At 38.5% G+C, this 21,058-nt stretch overlaps 1 protein-coding gene across 4 annotated transcripts in view; it reads right to left on the bottom strand.

Moving 5' to 3' along the window:
- TTC26 (tetratricopeptide repeat domain 26) overlaps positions 1–21,052 on the bottom strand; it is a 43,834-nt gene extending 22,782 nt beyond the window's left edge. For 2 of the 4 annotated variants that reach the window (XM_003202337.3, XM_010710109.2), the window contains exons 1-8: positions 20,912–21,052; positions 20,642–20,734; positions 14,175–14,289; positions 6,310–6,359; positions 4,816–4,961; positions 3,669–3,840; positions 3,179–3,253; positions 1,929–2,031 (exon numbers count right to left, since the gene is read on the bottom strand). In XM_003202337.3, the coding sequence (XP_003202385.2) occupies positions 1,929–2,031; positions 3,179–3,253; positions 3,669–3,840; positions 4,816–4,961; positions 6,310–6,359; positions 14,175–14,289; positions 20,642–20,734; positions 20,912–21,049 (892 nt within the window). In that variant the 5' untranslated portion in view covers positions 21,050–21,052. Of the gene's footprint in view, positions 1–1,928; positions 2,032–3,178; positions 3,254–3,668; positions 3,841–4,815; positions 4,962–6,309; positions 6,360–7,514; positions 7,629–14,174; positions 14,290–20,641; positions 20,735–20,823 lie in introns of those variants that run through there. The other 2 variants (XM_019614400.2, XM_019614399.2) reach the window with 2 other exon arrangements.
- Positions 21,053–21,058: the final 6 nt, after the last annotated feature.

Genomic DNA, 21,058 nt, shown 5'->3' with positions numbered 1-21,058 from the left:
GATGTTAGAATGCATGACAAATCATGGCATGCTGTATTAGAACAAATCACTCATTCTCTACAACATTCCCCTATAGTCACAGATGAAGAAATAAAGCATTTAGACAGGAAGAGAAAGGTGTCTATAAATCACTGTGAATTTATATCACAATGGTGATGGTTTTCTAGAACTCGAATAACAAACATAGTGTGAGTAATAGCTTCTTTATTACTACAGTTTTCCTAGTAGAGATGACTCGGTCCCTTGTTCGTAATCTAGTGGCTGACTTTCCAACAGTACAAGGTCAAGATAATAAATCCATTACTTTCTTGTTGTATCTCTTTTCGTATTTATTTACTCCATATCCAGGATAAGGTAAGATGTTTCTGAAGAGAAACTTCATTTTTTCTTATCAATATTTCAAAATCTGTCCAGCACCTCTTACCTGATCCTACTTCTAACAAGCAAAAACACAACTAGCATAGAAGTTTAAATATAAAGTTTGGATTCAATAGGCAACTTTGGATCTTCTTGAGAAATAGTAACTGAAAATATCCTAAACCTAATGAAGATGCCCTTTGAAGTGACAAAATGTTGTTAATACAGCATTATACCAGCTGCCTATAAGAATAAACCTTATCAAACAAAGCTTCCTTTTGGACAGTACTACCATCCAGACAGCACAGTGACAGTACTCCAGGGTGACTTAAGGCAATATGCATTGGAGATTTCAAGCTCCAACTCATCCCTGACCAACAACTCTGCTTTTCTACCCATTCCCTAGAGCAGCCACATAATAAGCCAGTACATACTGTACAAAAGTAATCACTTTTTATAAAAAAACTAGAAATAGTTTTTTGGTTTTTTTTCTTTGACTAGCTTAGCTCAACAGTGTTGGCACAAAGCAAGAGACAAGATCGTCATTCAAGTTTGTCAGCAGGGCATGAGGAGAAAAAGAAACTACAGCAGTCCTGCTTTCTTATCAGTGTGGACCATCAACACAGAATTCTGCTCTTCGGGCTCTGAAGAAGTTCCCTAATAAATATAGGAAATTAAGATTGGAATTCCTGGCCCAATACCCTAAAGCTCACTACCTTAAACAGAAGAAAATGGGAAGCACATTTGTGCTTCAGTCTCTCCACTTCAAAGCATGCCTTTATCAGAAACCTTGTAAGTTTCAGAGAGATGGCTTGAGTCACTGGAAGCATTCTTAACTGATGCTGCTGCACTATGCAGATTTTTAAATGAAGACACAGCATAAGCACACTTTTGTCCTAACTCTATAGCACTCCTTTGTCAGTATGCATGTTATTTGAATAACAAAGAATGGAACCTGACTGAAATTATTGCAAATTTGGCAGCAAATGAGTAAATGGACTGTTTTTTAAGTGATGCAGATTTGCTTTGCTTCTGTATAAGCAGAGATCAATCTGAAACATTTCTTCTTCAATAATGTTGTTAATAATAATGTAATTGATAACAATACTCATGTAGCTTTCAATAATATTGATTACAATAATAGTGGACACAATGTTTGCTAGGAGCAGCAAATGCAGAGTTACCAATGTCACAGCATACCGACTGACCCAATGGATGCCTGCTTGTATGGATAAGGAAATAGTAGCACACGCTTGACTTTAGCAAGGACTTTTGACACAGTCCCTATAATATTGTCACAGCCAATTCCTATCTCACCAGTTTAGCTATCTCTACAAACCCAAGAACCTCCAATTCTCTGTGAAAATAGATTTATTTGAAGGCATACAATTACAGCCCTTCTCTAAAAGCTATGGGAATTTGTTTACACCACTATTTCTCAGAGATACTGAAAAGGAAGTATATTATACGCTGCTGCAAAATAAAAAGCATTTTCGGGAGTAATCAGTTGAGAGCAGATAAATAAAAATCATCCCTGAAGCTATGAAAGAGCCAGAGGAAGGCATATTTACCTTGCCGGAGATAGTAAATCACAAGATTCAGTCTTGCCTCAGGAATAACATCAACCAGAGGAGGCAGCACCTGCAAAGCCCCTTCTCCTCCTCGGAACACCACCTGCAAATAAAAGCAGCATATTGATAACTGTATATTATAATCTTCCTTATGATCTCTTTAATTCCTATGTTAACAGTTAGAAGAGGTCAACACTACTGTCTTTAGTGTAATTCCTGCTTTAATATAACAATAAAATTATATGTATGACAATCTTTATTCTAAAGAACATTAAGTACATAATTCATCAGCAGAGATTGACTGATCTCAGACTTTAGCAGCTCAAAGCTGTGACACATTACATACCAAACGTTTTAAAGAATATGGCCCAGAATAAAAGTGAGAACAAGTACAAAATTAGTTTCCTTATGATTATGCATTTGAGAAAAAAATAGGATAAATATTATACAACTGTTTAGAATGCAATTAGATCTATAAAGGATTCAATGCTTTATACTTCAGTGTTACATGACAGTTCCTCCAGAAAAAAAAATAAATACCTAATATACTGACTCAATAGACTCCTGGCAAAAAGAACAACATTCAAAATAAAGAATTTTAACTTATAAAGTCCAGTCTGAAATCACTGTTAAGTTTTGTGATCAACGACTGCCTGATAAATAATAGCTACTGACAATTGTTCAGCAAAGTAATACGACTGTAGGGAGCATTAACAGGTACTCAGTGACTCTTCTACTGCACAATACATAAATACTTTGGCTAGTGTCGGAATCTTTTTCCCCATGCACTGCTTGTCAAGTACTGTTTTGATAAAGACCATTTTCCTGAGTTATCTTAATTCCACTGACATCGTAGTCAATTGTAGACAACATTGAGTTGACAGTTCAAGGTCATGCATTCTGGCTTGCTTCTATACTACCCTAGTTGACTAGTCTTTACAGAATATCTTGCTAGGGTATTCTTACAGGCTATGAATTATTTTGATATGCCTTTTGTGTAAAAGCAACCACATTATTATTTTCGTGATACAGTCTCAAACTGTCAGAGAAAATGCCAGGGTAAAAAAAAAACAACAGCAACAAACTTGATGGTACATTGATTATACAGGCCAGTTTTCTGGAATGGGACTTACAGGGCAGCCGAGATTCAGATGTTTGCAGATCCCAAAATATTCCCTTTCATAAGTCTTCAAAAAAAAGCTCTACAAACGACTGCAGACCCCATGAAACTCAAGAAGCACATTACTTACCAGATTATGTTTAATGAGCTCCTTCCCAAACTCAAAAGATGATGAGGCACTGTCCGTCAAGTTCTTGAGTTCTGCCTGGAATTAAATATATTCAAAAAGTTTAATAATAACACACAAAAAAGCACACAGACATTAACGGAGGTTCATATTTGTCCCAAAATTGACAGAAACATCTCCACCAGTGCTGGGTCACTGGAAGGGTTGTGCCTTCCCACTTTTATATGATGATTTTTACAAACAGAATAATCTACAGACAAAGGTCAAAAGTGGACCAGGAAAACAGTAAAACCACTGTGCGTGCACCCATGTGTACAGATGGCTTAATACTAGAGTAACTGAAGTAGGTTAAACTCCTAAGAGGACACAATGATGTGATACTAGGCCATTATCTACATGATTAACTGGCTAAGAAAGATAACAAGGAAAAGAAATGCCTAAGGGATGTCTTGAACTAAAATGAAAGCAAACTGAAGGGCTGTCAAATAGATACCTCAGCAGCCTTTCCATTGTATAGTCGGAAATGGTTACAAGCCTTGAGGTTCAGAGCAATGGTGCTGTCAGGAACTTGCTGAAGATAAACAGCTAGCACTTCTTGTGATACATCATAGTAATCCAGTTTATAATAGCATAAAGCCACATACACATTCAGAGCCAAGTACTCCCTACAGAATGGAAGAAAAGAGCATTTAAGATAATATTTCAATCCACCAGATAGTTATATTACAGAATATTAAAATCAGTGATGAAGCCCTATATCTTCAACAAACACATCAAATTTGGGATTTCTAATTACTTGTTAGGTATCTTTATATCTCTGGTTTGTGATATAAGTTGCACAGATTCATTAACAGACATGAACAAGTTTTTTTCAATGGCAGCTATTCCAACAAAATTACTGACAAAATCGTTGGTTTGCAAATCTTTAAAAATGTGGTAATTTATGCTAAGGAAATCCACTGAAAATAAGAACTTTTGTCCTGGCAGAATAGATTTTCTGTGCAACGCGTGTGAAAACATTTAAATGCACTGAAAACTTTGAAAACATTTCAACAGATCTTATTATCTTAGAAATACAATTTTTTTTAGAAAACAAAACAGGCTACTGCAAGCTATAAAACAGAAGAACTGGGCACAGAAATAAGACGGATCTTTGTGGTAGCAGTAAGTAAAAAGATAATTGTTACAAAGCTTACTCGCTTAGCTTTGCATGATTGCTTCTACAGATTTAGAATTTCAAGAACTCTTTCCTGAGCATTAAATTACATATGTACATTATGAAGGACACTCAGCTTTCTCTGAAGCACTCAAGAGGAGACAGTGCCAAAAGACAGCTACGTATTATGGGGTTGCAATTTCTATTTTATCAAACTGTTTTTCCAGCGGCTTAAGAATTCATTTTGTTCCTTTTTAAATTATGAACTAAGAAGTAGAGTATGATAGAAAAAACATAATACTTAAAGAAATGCAAAGAGCTTTCTACACAACCACTAAGAGCTGAGTCACTTCTTACAAAGGGTAACAGGTGAAGCAGAAATCAGTGATCAAAAGCAGGGCTCACCAGATTGATCATCAGAATTGTAATTCAATTACAACAATATCAGAGACAGCAAAGTAAGGTTTAGAGTAGAAATGCCCACCGATTTTCAAGAAGAATGCATTTGTAGATATCAATAGCTTCTTGGTAGTGGGACCGCATGTAGTGGATAGATGCCAAGCTAAGCTGATCCTCTGTAATGTCTTGCAGATTTTGGTGAGAGCTCATCAGTTTCTTCTCATCATTGAACTAGAACAGAAAGTGAGACATTCTCAGAAGAGTTCAATGAGAAACACATTTTAAGTTAATATGCTGGCAAGCAGCAAGTGATTCATTTTTAACATCTGGATGTTACTTCAAAGTTAATTTGAACAGAGGAGAAAGCCAAACATTAAGAAACAGACCAGTTGTAAACAGATAAAACTAAGCATGAATTTTCCTTTAAGTTGTGATTTAGACATAATTACACATTGTGTGTTTTGCTGGATAAGAGAGCTTAATTAATCAGTTAAGTTATTTCACAAATATAATTCTGCAACACAGAATTTAATTTACTATTCAATTTGGCAGATTTTTTTTTGTTAACAAATGAAATCTTATTTCTCATGGATAGCAGAAAAATGGAAGTCCTGCTAACACTCAAGCACTAACTTTCACAATCCTTCTTTACAACATTAGCAAATTCTCTTTCATCGTTCCTTCAAAATTCCTGTTAAAGCACTGATTCTAAAAAGCATTGCTGTTAAGCACGTAACAAACGCATTAGGGTATAAAAAAGCAACAGAGTTCAACAATCATCTTATACTTGTATAAGTAGTAAAGTTGAGGCTATCCAGCAATCATTTTATTCAAATCAGTTATTCCAGTGCTTTTTATCATGGACATCTTTTAAGTACCCGTGTAGAAACATTTTAAGATTACTCTTCTGAACAACAGAAATGTAAAGAAGTGAATCTAGCATCAAAGCTAACATGCAGGACTTGTATTTTATTTTGCCCAAAACTCAGTCTCTCCAGTAGCACAATACTGGCTGGGTCATACAGGAAGGATGGTACAAAAGCAAATGGAAGGGAAGACAGCTGCGTGTGGTAACTGAAACAGTCATTTAACTGTTGCTGAAATTTAATTAAGTCTCATGCCATAAACATGATTACTTTTTGGACAGTGAATGACTTATGAGGATGAGAAATACCTTATGAACCTTCTTGGTCAAACTGCTAAGTATAGTACAGCTGCAAATTAGGAAACTTTGATAACTTCAAAGAAAAAGAAAACAATGGTGTACGCATTTCTGATTCTGTTCAAAATCTCAGGTTCTTCATGATAAAATATACCACCATGTTCTTACTGTATGACTTGCATGAAGCTGGTTGGTAAGGCTTTTTGTAGATACTTGCTGAGGGCATCTATTCCAAGATCCGGTTTTCACACTTGCTTTCTCCACCACATTTTATTATAGGAGAGTGGTTGCAGAAAATCTTTGTTCTCCTTCCACCACAGACATTTTAATTATTTGCCCAGATTGCCAGAACACATTACAAATTACCAAATTGAAAAGAAAACAAAGCAAAGCACGAGTGAAGAAAAGACATTGTACCTTATGTGCCAGGTGAAAGAGTAAACGGTTCTGAAGACGACTCTTAGGTGCTGAAAGGAAAATTCAGTAAGTATTTCTGCAAAGAACAATTCAGGACATCTAGTTTTTATTTTAACTTTCTCAACAGACATGCATACACATGAATTTTTTCATTAACTAGCCCAAATACAGTTCTTCACTGTACTTCACTTTAGCAATTTTAATTGGTTTTAAAGCCTTCCTGCTTCCCATCTTCATTCCCTGTCTGTTTCTTTTGAAATCCCTGCTGAAAATTCTTTTTAATTGGCCTCTTCCTTCCATGAGTCTTAAAACTGTGAATAACTGCACTGCCATTTCTCTGCTGGTCCTTCTGGTTAAAGTGTTTCTTTCTGATGCCACGCAGCACATCTCTCACAGAATTAAAAAAAGCAGCAACAGACAAGCTCATAATCAAGGTTCTTTCTACAATGTGTAATATTTGAAATAAATTGTGATTCATATTTCTAGGAATCTTGTCAACTTTCAGTATACTGCAAATTCCAGTGCTGCTACCATTTGTTTATGTGATGATATCATACATAGTTCTAATATTTCTTCAGTCCAGAGGAACAAAAGGCACATTAATGTACTCAGATGTACATTAATGTACTCCTGTACTCAGAGCAGATAAGATTCAAACTAAGACTGAAGAGAGAAGAGTGGCTTTCTGAAGCCACCGAACTCCTCAAAACTTCTGGCTCTAACAGGGTTAGGAATTGCATTTAACACATTTCATATTGTACAAACTGTTAACTGCAGAGATTTAAGTGACTACAGAAGCCTTGCTGTTCACTGAGATTGACGACGGTTCTTAGTCAACAAGCTATTAACTTCTTCTGGGAGCAATCTTCCAAAAAGCCTTTCCTTGTTTCCTGTGTTTTCTTCAGCCTACTCAGCTAATGAGCACTCTCATTTTTGCTCAGACCAACCAGCTGGCAACCCAGGATTTACATGGAATTTTTACAAAGAACAGAATTACTTACTGTGTTTACAGGGCCAAGAAAATGCAGAGTTAGCAAAGCAGTGGCCTGTAACACAACACTACAATTCTTCTGACATCCTAAGCCATGAAAGAGAGCTTAAACCACCAAAACCTCTTTCTCTTCCCTCTCAAAGATGGAAATTTCTAGCAATAAATTAGATTTATTTTAAACGGCAATTTAGGGACAGATTTCCATACTACTTACTTTTTCTCTACTCTTATAATAAGGAAACTGTAATTCATAATAATGCCAGAAACGAACCAGGCCACTGTCATCAGAAGGGCACTGTAAAACTCTATGTACTCTCTCCAACTGTGTCTAGAAAAAAAAAGACAGCAAATTTTCTCTCTAAAGACTTTCTAGTATAGAGCAGTACCAAAAGGAAAAGGTGGTACAAGAGTTCTCACAAAACCAAAATATCTTGCCAAGTATTATTATCCAAGGATCAAGTAGTTACAAAGCTACATGGTCTTCAGTCTAGGATCTATTAGGGAATTCTCATTGGCCTAATAAATGAAAGGAAAGCTTTTCTGATCTGCAATCAATATTGTGTAAGCAGCAGTAGCATTATTATTGACATCGCAGTATGTTCCAGAGACTATTTCATCCACTGAATTAGAAAGCTGGAGTACTTTGACTTAAAGCAAGTTCTTCGATGTGCTGCCTGCAGTGATGCCATGGTTAGCTCTGCACACACCTTAGCATTAATTGATAGCTTCCTGTATCAAAGTTTACAAAGGTTGCACATGGACCCCACATGTGCTTTCATGCAAAACTTTAACCAACCGCAACCACTCTTTGCAATTCAAAACATTTGGTCATCAAAGACTCCAGAAATACAAGCAGGAAAATTTGTGGGATTTACACTGAAAATAACATATTGTATAACCACAGTCCAGCAAACAAAGACACCAACGTTCTTTTTTTTGCATAGATTTTGTATTTTTTTTTAGTAGCTTTAGCATTAATTCCTCTGTAAGTGACTTGCAAGCAGTATTCCCTCAAGAACCTAAACTGAGCAATTATTGTTTCACTGGTCAACCAATGATGCTAGTGCTGCACTCACAAATCTGGCATTTGATCTGACATTGAAATTGTTATTCACTCGTTGGCAAGAGCTGGAGGGTTAGTCCACATTATTCTACGCCTAAAACCAGGCAAAAGATGAAACCCAAGTTCTGATGGTTTGCTTAGACATATGGAATAGGAAAAAACCTCCCACTTCGTAAGATACAGTATTACCTAATAGAATCCATCTTATATTCTTTAAAATACAGCCTTTTTACATGATGTCAGGCAAGGTAGAGGAAGGTCAAAAACAACAAAAAAAGTGTAGTCCTGTCGACATTATAAGCAAAACCATGGAAACATTCAATAACAGCAGTTTGTTTTTTCCCAGTGCTGAATTCATTTTTTGAGAGACCTATGAACAAAGTCAGATTAATTTCCAGATACAATCAAATAATAAATATTAAATAAAGCTGCTGTTAATCACTGGGGCAGGAAGGGGTGAAAGTGCCTCATCATCAAAGAACCATCTTTTGAGAAACGCTAGACTTGCTCTTTTACTACTCTCCATTATCAAATGTCATTGTCACTGAGCTATCAACACCACAAGAAAGCACAAGTTTCTTTTCCTGTCCTACTTTTTCAAGAAGACTGCTTTCTTTTGTGTTTTATTTGTCTATCTGTATTAGCATTTAGAAATGTAGGGATCACAATGATAGTGCTGCACTGCGATAAACTGGACCCTGCTCCTGTGTCTAGTATTGGCCTTGTACTGAAGAAATCACTGAGATAGTCGGACTGGACATATCTCTTTCCACCTAAGAAATGCAACAACATCTCTAAGCTAGAATTTTTGTAATTATCAGTGCTGATGTTTCAGGGACTATAGTCATAGTTGACATGGATCTATAGAGCACTTCACATGCTGACAGGTATAAATACATATGAAACTGCCAGAGCTGGGAGGCGGTAAGTGTGGAACAGGGATGAGAAGGCTTCATTCAGGTAACACGGAAAATATGACCAAAGAAAACCCTATTATGCTGTCCCTGAGAAACAACACCCTGCTCACCTGAACACAGCTGAATGAAGCCCTCTGTGCCTCAGAACCACAGTCTCTTTGGTGGAGGGAAAGTGCAACAGTAAGGGAAAAATGTCAGGAAAAAACAGAGTCCAACACTGAGGTTCATACTTATACACACTTAAATAGCTCAACTGTTGAGAATTTTCTCGCACAAAACCTGCAGAGGTAATTCACTGAAATTTTCACTTTCCTCAAATACTTTTATTTTCTCTTATACTTAAAAGTCAGTACAACTGTGTTCGGTTCCTTGCAGTACACATGCGTTTCATTTCAGGCATGCCTGAGCACAGTAACTTGAAGATGACTGAAGCAAAACAGTTATTTCTGTTATGTGGATTCTACTATACTTTAAAAAGCAAATAAAAAAAAAAACAGCACACAAACCAAACAAAAGCAACCAAGCACCACCAAACCAAAATACAGCTAGTAGTTTTTAAAGATCTATAATTTGATACTTTCTTGTGTGCGCTTTGAAAGTTCAAACCAAGCTGTTTTAAAAACAACAGCTAAAATGCAATGAAAATGAACTTCTGTTCTCAAGAAATACAGTACAAGAAGACAGCCAATAATTTTGCATGTTGGGAAAGATGCAGCCTAAGGGAAAAGAAAATCCAGCAATGTTTCCATGCTCTCTTGTAACTGCACATTTTCATTGGCGACAACTATCTGACACCTGGCATTTGTGCATGAATAAGCAAAACTGGTTTGGAAAATGCCACCATTCTTATTAATTCATCTCTGTTTTGCTTTTGTGCAATATTGCTCCTTCCTGCATAGGCTGAAATGAGAAGTATCTGTTCAGTTAAACCACATTCTGAGCTGACACACGAAGTGCTGTGAAGAAGCAATTTAATTATAAAGCGCTGCCCAGCAAAAAATAGAAGGAAAAAAACCTCTAATGACAAGTTAATACAACCCTATCTGTGCATGAAGCTTACACTTAATTGTAAATCTCCACATTTAAAATAAAAAGACTGTTTTTTTTTTGTTTTTTTTTTTTGCAGCCTCACTTATGTGCAAATCATATTTGCTGGCATGTATTTTGTGGTTTAGAATACTGTTGGTTCTTGTATTTTTCTTAATGCAGTGCTAGCCAAAGGCTTCTGAGAGCACTGTATAGGCTTCTGAACACCAGGTTTAGTTGCCAGCATTTCTGTGCAAATGCGGCAGGTTCAGTTTCTGGTCCTTGTCATTTATTTCTTGAAGGCACAGTATTGGGAACGCAACATAAGACTACTTGGTTTTATAATGAAAAAATAATACATGTATTATTATGTATTAAGTCAAGAGGAAAACTTGGCTGCATTCTTACAAAGCAAGATGGGATGATATACACTAAGGAAAATATATGTTGATGACTATGGAATGTCATATGGGATGACTATGGAACAACAGTTGCTGACTTAAGTAGTGCTACTTTCACTGCAGGTTCAGGAACTATAACATCCCCAGGTGGCCAAAAGGGCCAATGCCATCCTGGCCTGCATTAGAAATAGCGTGGCCAGCAGGAGCAGAGAGGTAATCATCCCCCTGTACTCAGCACTGATGAGGCCACACCTCAAGTACTGTGTCCAGTTTTGGGCCCCATCACCACAAGAAAGACATTGAGGCCCTGGAGTGTGTCCAGAGAAGGGCAGCGAAACTGGTGAGGGGTCTGGAGCACAGATCTTATGAGGAGTGGCTGAGGGAGCTGGAATCGTTCAGTCTGGAGAAGAGGAGGCTCAGGGGAGACCTCACTGCACTCTACAACTTCCTGAAAGGAGATTGTGATGAGGAGGGGTTTGGCCTCTTCTCCCAGGCAACAAACAGGACCCGAAAAAATGGCCACAAGTTGTACCAGAGGAGGCTTAGATTAGACATAAGGAAAAACTTTTTCTCTCGGAGAGTGGTCAGGCACTGGAATGGCTGCCCAGGGAGGTGGTGGAGTTGCCATCCCTGGCAGCGTTCAAGAGGCATCTGGATGAGGAGCTACGAGATATGGTTTAGTAGCTTGTGGTAGCAGTGGTAATGGGAGGACAGTTGGACTAGATGATCTTGTAAGTCCTTTCCAACCTTGTGATTTTATGATTCTATAAGAGGACAGCAGTAAAAAGTGGCCAGAAATATCTAAAAGGAATTTGGCAGAAAGCCTAGAGGAGATAAAGTACATCTATCATGAAGAACCTTCAAAAAAAGGATTCTCCTCTACTAACTTTTTGTTCCACTTCATAGGTTATGTTTGTAGTAAATCTGTTTTATATGACTTTGATGCACAGATGTATTATTTCCTGAGAGAATATCCAATTAAGTTTTATTTAAGTAATGACAAGCATCTATTAAAAAATAAAGTCTTGCTCCAGAATAGAATGCAAGCGATCTTTTATGAAATGCAATACTTACCTCATGGCCTTTAACTCTCATTTCCTGATTTTTAAACATTCCTCATATTTTTTCCTCAGTTAACAATTTTCTTAAGCAATGGCAACAGTAAACGACAAGAAGGAACTTCTATTTAATTTCCAGATATTTATATTTTGTGCAGACAAGCTATTCCAGAAAGCTAGCTGACATTCACATTCCCTTTCATGGCATTGGAGTCTCTGCATAGGAATTTAGAATTATAAATGAAAATAAATTATTTCTCCTTCATTTGTTTTAGTGCTATGCTGCTTTCAAGGGCATGACAACTGCAGCAATAATCAATAAACATCAAACAGTATGCAAAAAAGTCTGGCAGTGTATTCCCAAAATAGCAATGGTAAGCAGCCCAACACTAATGGTGTCTATCACTCTTACAGCAGAGTTAAAGGTAGTGGATAAATGGTGGCATTTTACAGACTTCACCCTGTTGTGCTTACAGCTCAATGAAGTATTTTGCTGCTTCCGGATCTCTGCAAAACTACGGAAGAAATCATAAGATGCTGTAGGTTCCTCTATTAATGTACTGAGAAAAATTGTCACTGATGCTATTGAAAGACACTAAAATAAACCAAAAGAGGATACACTTTGAGTGAAAATAAGATATTCAACTTCAGGGTAGGAAAGGCCAAAATGATGGATGTGGAAAGAAGAATCTACGACACTTCTCCTTTCTCTACTGAAAGCTCCCAAGTGTTACAAATCTTCAGCTGTGACTGCCTCCCCACCAAGCTTAAGCAGCTAGGAATCATCAGTATTACAATATTCACAACAAAGGCCTAGCATCTCAGTATAAAATCAGGCATGCTGCCTTACTTGCACAATTACATAAAGATCAGGAAGTAACATTACTGCTTAGCGATTTTCTGTTTCGTCCCTCAGCTACATTCCCAATGTCATGCACTCCTTTCCTAATGTTCCTGCCTTTTTTTTCTGGCACTTGAGCACTGTTCACCACACCACCTACCCTACCCCTTGCCATGCTACCAAGAAATGATCTGGGGAGCAAGAAAGAATTAACCTTCCCTCAGTTTCAGCTCACAGCTCTAAAGATGCATGCCCAGCTGTGTATCTGTCATCTCTAGGATGGATAACTGTAATTTACCCTATGTGAAGCTGATGACAACAAGCAGTCTCCAACTGGTACAGGATGCAGCCACTTGCTTCCTCTGTGGTTTAGATATAGTGACACCTCAGATCTATTGCCCAATTATTTTTAGATTTCAAGTTCATGTCCTAGATTGTAAAACTAAACTCAAGCTTATAGTACTTTAAGGATGACATTATCACCTGTGAATACTGGAATTTTACACACTTCTTGAACAATATGGATCACTAATCAAGAATATGGAATACACATTTCTGCAGGAAACCTTTTGTAGTTGGAAACAAAACATTTTTAGTTGTGGGAATCAAGTTCAGTATGATTGTTCAGGGAATTTTAAAGGGTTACCAGAATCTAATTATCTCTAAAAAATACTGCAAAACTGTTCTCTTTGGAGATGTTCTAACACAGTAGCAGAAAATGCACAGTAATTTTTTCCCTTTCCTATTTTCAGCCTAGGATTAAAGAAATAAAGAATGAAACAAACAAACAAAAAAGACTCCGTAAGAGTCTTATCCTAAAAAAGTGAGAGTCAAAAGCTGACTGAGAACACCACTGCTATTAATTGTACTTAGAAAGCACTGAGATACATAGTGATGAGAAACAGTATAAGTCACTAAGATAAACAGAAAGTGATGGGTAACAAAATCAAACTGAAGAAACATTTTTAGGCCGTAAAAAAGTGCCTTGGAATCTAACTTCCATTCTTTTTCTTTAAATTAGATTCCATGCATGTTCAAATTAACATGGAAACTTAATAATGTGGTGCAGCAAAGTGCACACCTCATAACCAGATCCCTAACGTCTAACTAAAAAGGCAGTAAGACCATCTACTAAGTCACTCAAACTGCTGAATTCTCTCATGTTATTTATTGATTATCTCACTATCCTCATTAGCTTCATCTGCAATGGCTCAGAGATATGTAGTCAGCCAAAAGAACAGTAAATTTTTTGCTGCTGATCAGCATATGCTAGGTTTTGTATTTAGAAATGAGTAAGAGAAATTATTTTCTAGATGCAGCTGTTCCACCTGCCTAAAGTATTTTTAGGGAGCAAATAACATTATAAATTTTGCCCTGAATGAAAAGAAGAAGGAAAAAAAAGAAAAAAAAAGAAGAGAGAAAAAAAGAAATAACCCTCTTTGTTCAAAAGTATCCTTTATTACTCTGAAAAAAAAGCACCATATACTTTTTATACTTTTTCTGGAAATCATTTTAGGTGTTCAAGTCAACAAACAGTTCATTTCATCAATCAAAGACATACATCTCACCTTTCAAGGCTGCTTGTTCAGCTTGTGTATACATTCCCAGAAAGAAGTAGGTACACGCAAGGTTCACCCAAACATCAGGACTGCAAGATGGTTGTTTGGTCAAGGCCTCATACTCCTGGAAAAGAAGTGTTTTTGTGGTGGTTTTTTTTTCCTTCTTTTAATAGCATACAAATTATTTAGCTCACCCAATTATTGCCAAGTTCATCATCACTCTTACAACTCTTACAAATGTTTTGAGACCGCTGTATTAAAATACAAGCCCAGAAGTCAGTCTTGGTCATGTTCAAGTCTGCCGTATACACAAAAATAGAACTATAGCAAATATTACTAAATTGTGCCTAACTTCACTGTTTCTCATGTTAAGATTTACACCCAACAGCTATAAAAAGCCACTGAGCACCACATTCTGATATTTTGCACACTTCCACATTCATTACATAACCCTTAATAATAATAATACATAAAGTATTCTATCTCTTGTTATTTGTGAGGGGAAAAAAGTAAAACCCAACAGACAAAACTTTCAATCTGTTCTTTTAATGAAGCAAGAAACTCTGCAGCTATATTCAACAGCAATTTTCTTGAAGATGTACATCTTTGCTCTGCACAACATTAGCTAATTAAAACACATGCATGGAGGAGATCCCTCAATGCCATTTTTTCCCCCTTTGAGGCTCTATTAAATTACTCAGAAGGATCTTCCCAGTGAAGGTGCCCCCTTCTTGCATTCCTCCTCCCCATCCCATGTCCAACCTCCAGCATAAGGCAAAAAGCAGGCCAGCTTATTCAAATTTCTCATAGGACTTGCTCAATGAACACTATCCCTATAATTCTCAACCACCAGAAGCCTCTCATCTCTCTCAACATACCCCATTGCCAACTCAGTCTTCTTCCTCCAACCGTATTAATTGGAATTTCTCCCTTCCTGGTGAATTTACCACATTGCACCACTGTGCATGGAGGTCTTCTTCCCATTGGGGAAAGGCACAGATATAGGTATCAATCACTAGAGAAACTATGTCCAAAGGGCAGCAAATTCCAAGAACAGACACATGCTGACAACAACAAAGTTTACAGTTGCTAGTAAAAATAACTTTTTCTCCTGCCACATGAAAGCAAATTGCACTCTCAACCACAGAAGCTATTGGTAATGTGTGCTTTTGAAAGCCAGCCCAGTCTTGCTAGTATTCTAGTGACTAACTGTCCTCAAAAACTGCCCTTTTAAAAAATAATAACTTGATTGATTAAAAAACAACAACAAAAAACAACAAGCAACCACCAGCAACAAAGAAAACATTTACATATAGGCTGACGTTCCCTACTGAGGCCAGTTCAGTCTTGACACAGGCCTGTGATGGAGCTCTGAGACAGGCTACTGCTCTTTTTTGGGACCATCTGGAATCCTTAAAAATTCATTCAAATTAAGTGCACCCAAAGGTCTCTTTCGGCTATGGCTTCAGGCAGATTAATTAGAAAGGACAAAGTGCATAAACACAAGTCATGTTCTGGCTTGGCCATTCAAGACATGCAATAAATAAGGAGTGCTGTAGCATTACTAATGCGAATCTGTGGATACACAGTAAATAAAAATAAGGACTGTTAGCCCGTCCTACCACATAGTTCTGAGCCATGAGCTCAAGCTAAGTGGGGCTGTTGCCCCTTCACTCATTATGTAATGCTGAAATGGCATTCAGCATTACAGTCTCTCAAAGACTTTTCACAGGAGCTTTTCCCCTTCTTCACCCAAAACCAAACAAAACATGCAACAAACCCACAAAAAACAAAAAAAAACCCAAAAACAAAATACAAATCTTCCCAATAGCCATCCAGTGGCATACTTTTGCTAACCAAGGGTTTGACAGCTTCATGCTTTTTCACTCTCCTCCACCTCTCATCCTATTTAAAGGCATACATACAGCTTTCCAAAGAAGCAGGCTGATAGGTTCATTGCCTAAGGCTACGGACACCTACTGACTGCACCTACCGACAACACTGAGGGCACTGAATAGAATCCTGCTGACCTCATTACTTGTCAAAATTCTCCACGCTCATAAACAAAGGTTCTGCAAAGATGCCAAAGGGGCCAAACATATAGGGCTGCCTCACAAGTGTTCAAAGGAAGCGTGGAGATACTTGATTCCTGACTACAGTCATGACAAAGAAGCACAGAAAACTGAGAGCCAAAATTCCATATTTTTCTTTCTAGCTTCGGCTGTCAGAAGCTGGAGCATTCATATATTCTCATACTCTCAAGACTAAATATTGCTCATGCACAAACCATTACCCTGGTATAGCTCTGTTCCTTTCACACTTCACTATTCAGGCAGATCAGGGTAGGTAGGAGGTCTTCACCCTTATCCAAGAGGTAAAGCAGTTCCTGATTCTCTGCTGAAAGGAAGGCAGCAGGCAGGAGAGCCTGCCAGAATCCCTGGGTGGTGAGTGATGGCGGACAGATAGGTGTGGGGGGGTAGAAGTTGGTAAAAAAGGATGAAATCTCCACAAAACTAATTAGATCCTTCCATCAACTTGGGGAGTCCCAGTTGCCATACAGTGCCAAGAAGACGCTTATCTGCCTACTGTTAATAGAAATTGATTTATAAGCGAGTAGGAAGCCCTCAGGGACTGCCACTGTGACTGCTGGAAGGTTTCAGAGCGGTGCCACTTGTAAATTAGTACACAGCAGCAGTGATGATCCCAGACCAGTGTCGGTGGTATATCCTTTGAGAAAGGCATCTACCTACTAAGAAGTGTGAATCTAGTCAGGGTAGAGCTCTGCCTAGAGACTGTTGGTATGTCTACAGTAAGAGAACTTGAATGTGCTGATTATATTGCTGTAATTCTCCTAAAGACACTCTTGGAGTTGCGGGTCTATCTGATTTTCACTTTTTCCCCACCTCTCCTTGTGGATGATGATGGCTACATCACCTCAATTCCCAAGACTCTCCAAGAGGTGGCATGCAGCCAGCATGCCTAACTCAACATGAAGATCTCATCATAAATGAAAGGATTACTAAACAGCAGAATTTTATCAGGTATAAAGAATACCAACCACAAATTAGGAATATAGTGACAGAGACAACAGATACATTGCCACTTGCAGGCACTTAGGACTGCGGGTCATTTAGATTTTGTGTAATGTCACCCTGTATAATTCTGGAGAATTTTCTACCCACAGTATTTCATTTATCATGGTCTCAGCACATTCCAAAGAGATCTAGAGATTATAGAGAATCTAGAATTTGTCCTTGAGAATACACCAACAACACTTCTGTAAGTGTCACAGCAGTGAAGATAAATGCTGCATGCACTTCATCCTTGGAGCTGATAACTGAAAGGGAATTCAATTTACATAGTATAGTCAATGCTTTCCCTTGATCACTACAATGTTTGGAATTACAAACACAGTGTTCTGACCCAAAAGAAACTAGGCTAAGATACACAGGCTCATTTCCCACATGCTACCAGAGCAACAAAGATATCAGGATTCATTACTCTGCCAAAAATCAGTCTTAAAGTGGAAAACTGTGATCTCTCACTTTAAAAGGTGTCTATACATGGTTGGCGGTTGTTTCTTTTTTTTTTTTTTCCCTTACCAGAGCAGAACGACAGAAAAACAGATTGGGTTGTAGATTTTAAAAGCCTGAATCAACAGCGTAACAGCATCATCTAGTGGTGAACTGAATGCAACTGACAAAATCTAATATCTATAAAAACAACACTGTTATTCTTTTACTGAAACTCTGAAAACCTACTCTGGCCATATAAGCACCTACTGGACATTCCAAAGAGCAGAACTTATTTCATAATTAATCCTATTATTTGTTTTATACAAACATTTTTTCTTCTTTTTAAACTTTCACTCCTTATTAACACCTTGACATCCAGACATAAACTTAGTGAAGCTACTGATGGTTACATTCATAATCTTTAAATGACACAACTCTAAATGTGAATATTAAGTTACCACAATGTTCTAAACCGCTGTTCTCCACTTTGTGTGATGTGTATTGTCAAGCTGATGACACCAAACAGCTCTAACTTCCCCCAACAGACGGCTGTTTAATTTTTAGGCAAGGGGAATATGTCTTTTGAACTTACTTGGAGGCCTGAGAAATTCTGTTTCTATTTCACATCATTTTTGTGCCTTACTCTAATGCTGTAGGTGAGACAGTGAGGGAGCACACTGCAGAGATAAGCAGAAAGAGACAGCCCCATGACTCCCAGGCAGTTTTATCTTTCCCTCTGAACACAAAATTGAAACAGAATAACGAAGTCTTCTGGGAGCTGTAGTTCATTCTTCTCTTCTGGGATTAGGTTCCCAGAACTACTGACAATCTGTGGAACTGCAGCATTAACTCTTTAACTCCCAGCACACTACATGATGTTATGATGTAGAATATCAATTACGAAAATCACAAAACCACGACAGTGCTCCCTGGTCTTCAAACTGGTATGGGACCTAGCATCACTGTGTTGCAAGAGGAAGGTTGTCTTCCTCTCTGACCTGATTCTAAGTACAAGCCTTCAGCTTAGTCAGCATTGCAATGTAGCATTCAGAGTTCATGGTTTGTTCAAGCTCCAGGAAATTTAGGACGATCATCTCTTTCCTATCCCAAAAGACAGTGCATATCACTTTACCTGCTGAGGGCTGCATCTTGGAACTTGTTGTTTGATGGGGAATTCACGTCACCACTCCATGGACTGTTTTGACTCTGACTCACAGTGTTATAGTGGTGACACCATGTCTCATCACCAGTAGTGATGTGATCCAGGAAACTGTCACCAACAGCCTCGTATTGGTTCAATAGGTCCTGACAAACATGTATGTGGTGTTTTTTCTCTTCCTGTGCAAGCATTCATGGAACCCATCTGGAAGAAACTGTCTGCTATTCCAACATTGCCACCTTTGTTTCCAACACACTGAAGTTGATATGCAGCTCCATACACAGTTCCCTGGTTGTGATCCGCTGATTCACCTGGATGAGCTGATCGAGATGCTCTTCATTTTGTGGTGTGAGATTTGTGTGTGGTCATCTGGAACATGTCCTGTCTTTCATGTCACGGCTGCCACTGCTGCACCACCCACTGCCTTGCTGTGCTCACATCCACTGTTTGATCTTCATAAATGTTCAGCAAGCATCAATAAATGTCAATAGGTGCCATTTTTTTCTGCATAGAGGAATTCAGTGACACGTCTTTTCTTCATAAGAACTTCCATGTCAGACATTATTTTGTTAAACTACCTCTATGCTGCCATCCGTCCCACAGTGACAAAATCTAATGGAAGAGTGGCAGGAAGGTTCAATCTCTACTGCCATACCACCTCCATCTGACTCTAACATTGTGGGCCAACATAATAAAATGGGAGGCATTACTTTCAGAGTAGACCTTGTATATATTTTTTTAAAAAAAGATAATTTCTCCCAGAGTAGGCAAGTTAAAAGACTGAAATGTTTTCTCAGATTACAACTGCACTTCACAGCAAGTTGTGATGTAGTTCTCCCCCCAGATGACATTGACTGAAACTAATAAGCCTTAAATGGTGTAATACAGCATTCTAAGGATCCTGCAATTCACATCAGTAGGAATGCAGCAATGGAAAAAACACTACTTAGGCAGACTGAGTTTTTCCAAATCTTCACTTGCTTATCCGCAGCCTTGTGAATATCACCAAACAAGTCTCCACATTACTCTTTGATCAGGAGTGCACAATGATTCCATCCCTCGGAAGTACACAGCAAAGTAGTTTGTGGTTCAGATTTCTACAGTAGAATATGTTAGCACAACTGAGAAAAGAAATCCAGTGACACTGGCAATAAACTGATTGGCAACAAACTGAGTTTCACAGGAGACATAAATGGACACAAGAGAAAGACTTACATATGAAGTCATACAAAAAAAGTGACACAGCACGAAAAAGTGACACAACAGCACTGTATGGTGCAAATATTGATAACTTAGGCATACTTGAATAATCAGTGTGCTTCTTAGTGACTTAAAACATTTGGAGAACGTCTTATTGCATGGAATTATATAAGAGAACACACAGAAAAATAATAAAGTACATTAAATGGTCAGGGTCATCAACCTCTAAAGAGGGTCAAAAAGCATGCATATTATGTATTAGGAATACAATGAAGACTAAACCATAATGAAATCTGAAAAACTGAAAATCTGAAACTGTGGAAAGTTAACTGCAAGAATGGAATGGAAAAACTTCTCAGGAAGAGCAGTGCTGCAGTGGCACAGGCTGCCCAGGGAGGTGGTGGAGTCACCATCCCTGGAGGTGTTCCAGAACCGTATGGATGTGGCACTGAGGACGTGGTGATCTTAGTGGTCTTTTCCAACCTTAATGATGTTGTCATTATCACGTCTATAATTGGACTGGCTGGCAGAAGCGTTCCCTACCACAGAACACTTTCCCGCTGTTGCCATCCCTCTGGCAGAGCCCCAGTTCCCCATCTCACCTCCAGAGCTCTCTTGTAGTCACCCAGATGGAAGGCAGAGTATCCGATCCAGAGGTCAGCATCCTCCTGTTGCTCACCCGCGTGCCGCTGAAACTTCGGAAGGAAGAGCGAATGTGAGACCGCTGTCAGCAGTCACGCACAGTTTATAAACACCAGTAAAGCAACACCATGCCCATTAATACCGCGGGCAGTCTGACGGCTGCGGATGCCGCTGGGTGAAGCCGCTCTCGGTTCCCAGGGAAGCAGCAGGCCCCGGCCCGCTTCCGTTACCTCCAACAAGGCGATGGCGCCGGTGAAGTCCCTCCCGGCCAGCAGCTCCTCCAGCTGTGGCACCTTCTTCCCTTTCTTCCTCCGTCTGTCTCCCTGCGGCGGGGTGCTTCCCACAGCCGGCTTGGCCCGGGAGAGCATCTGGGCAGA

This window comes from Meleagris gallopavo, chromosome 1, assembly GCF_000146605.3.
Source record: "Meleagris gallopavo isolate NT-WF06-2002-E0010 breed Aviagen turkey brand Nicholas breeding stock chromosome 1, Turkey_5.1, whole genome shotgun sequence".
In the NCBI taxonomy this organism is placed as follows: Eukaryota; Metazoa; Chordata; class Aves; order Galliformes; family Phasianidae; genus Meleagris; species Meleagris gallopavo.
The sequence above is the reverse complement of the archived record's forward strand: the minus strand, read 5'-3'. Positions and strand labels throughout refer to the sequence as shown.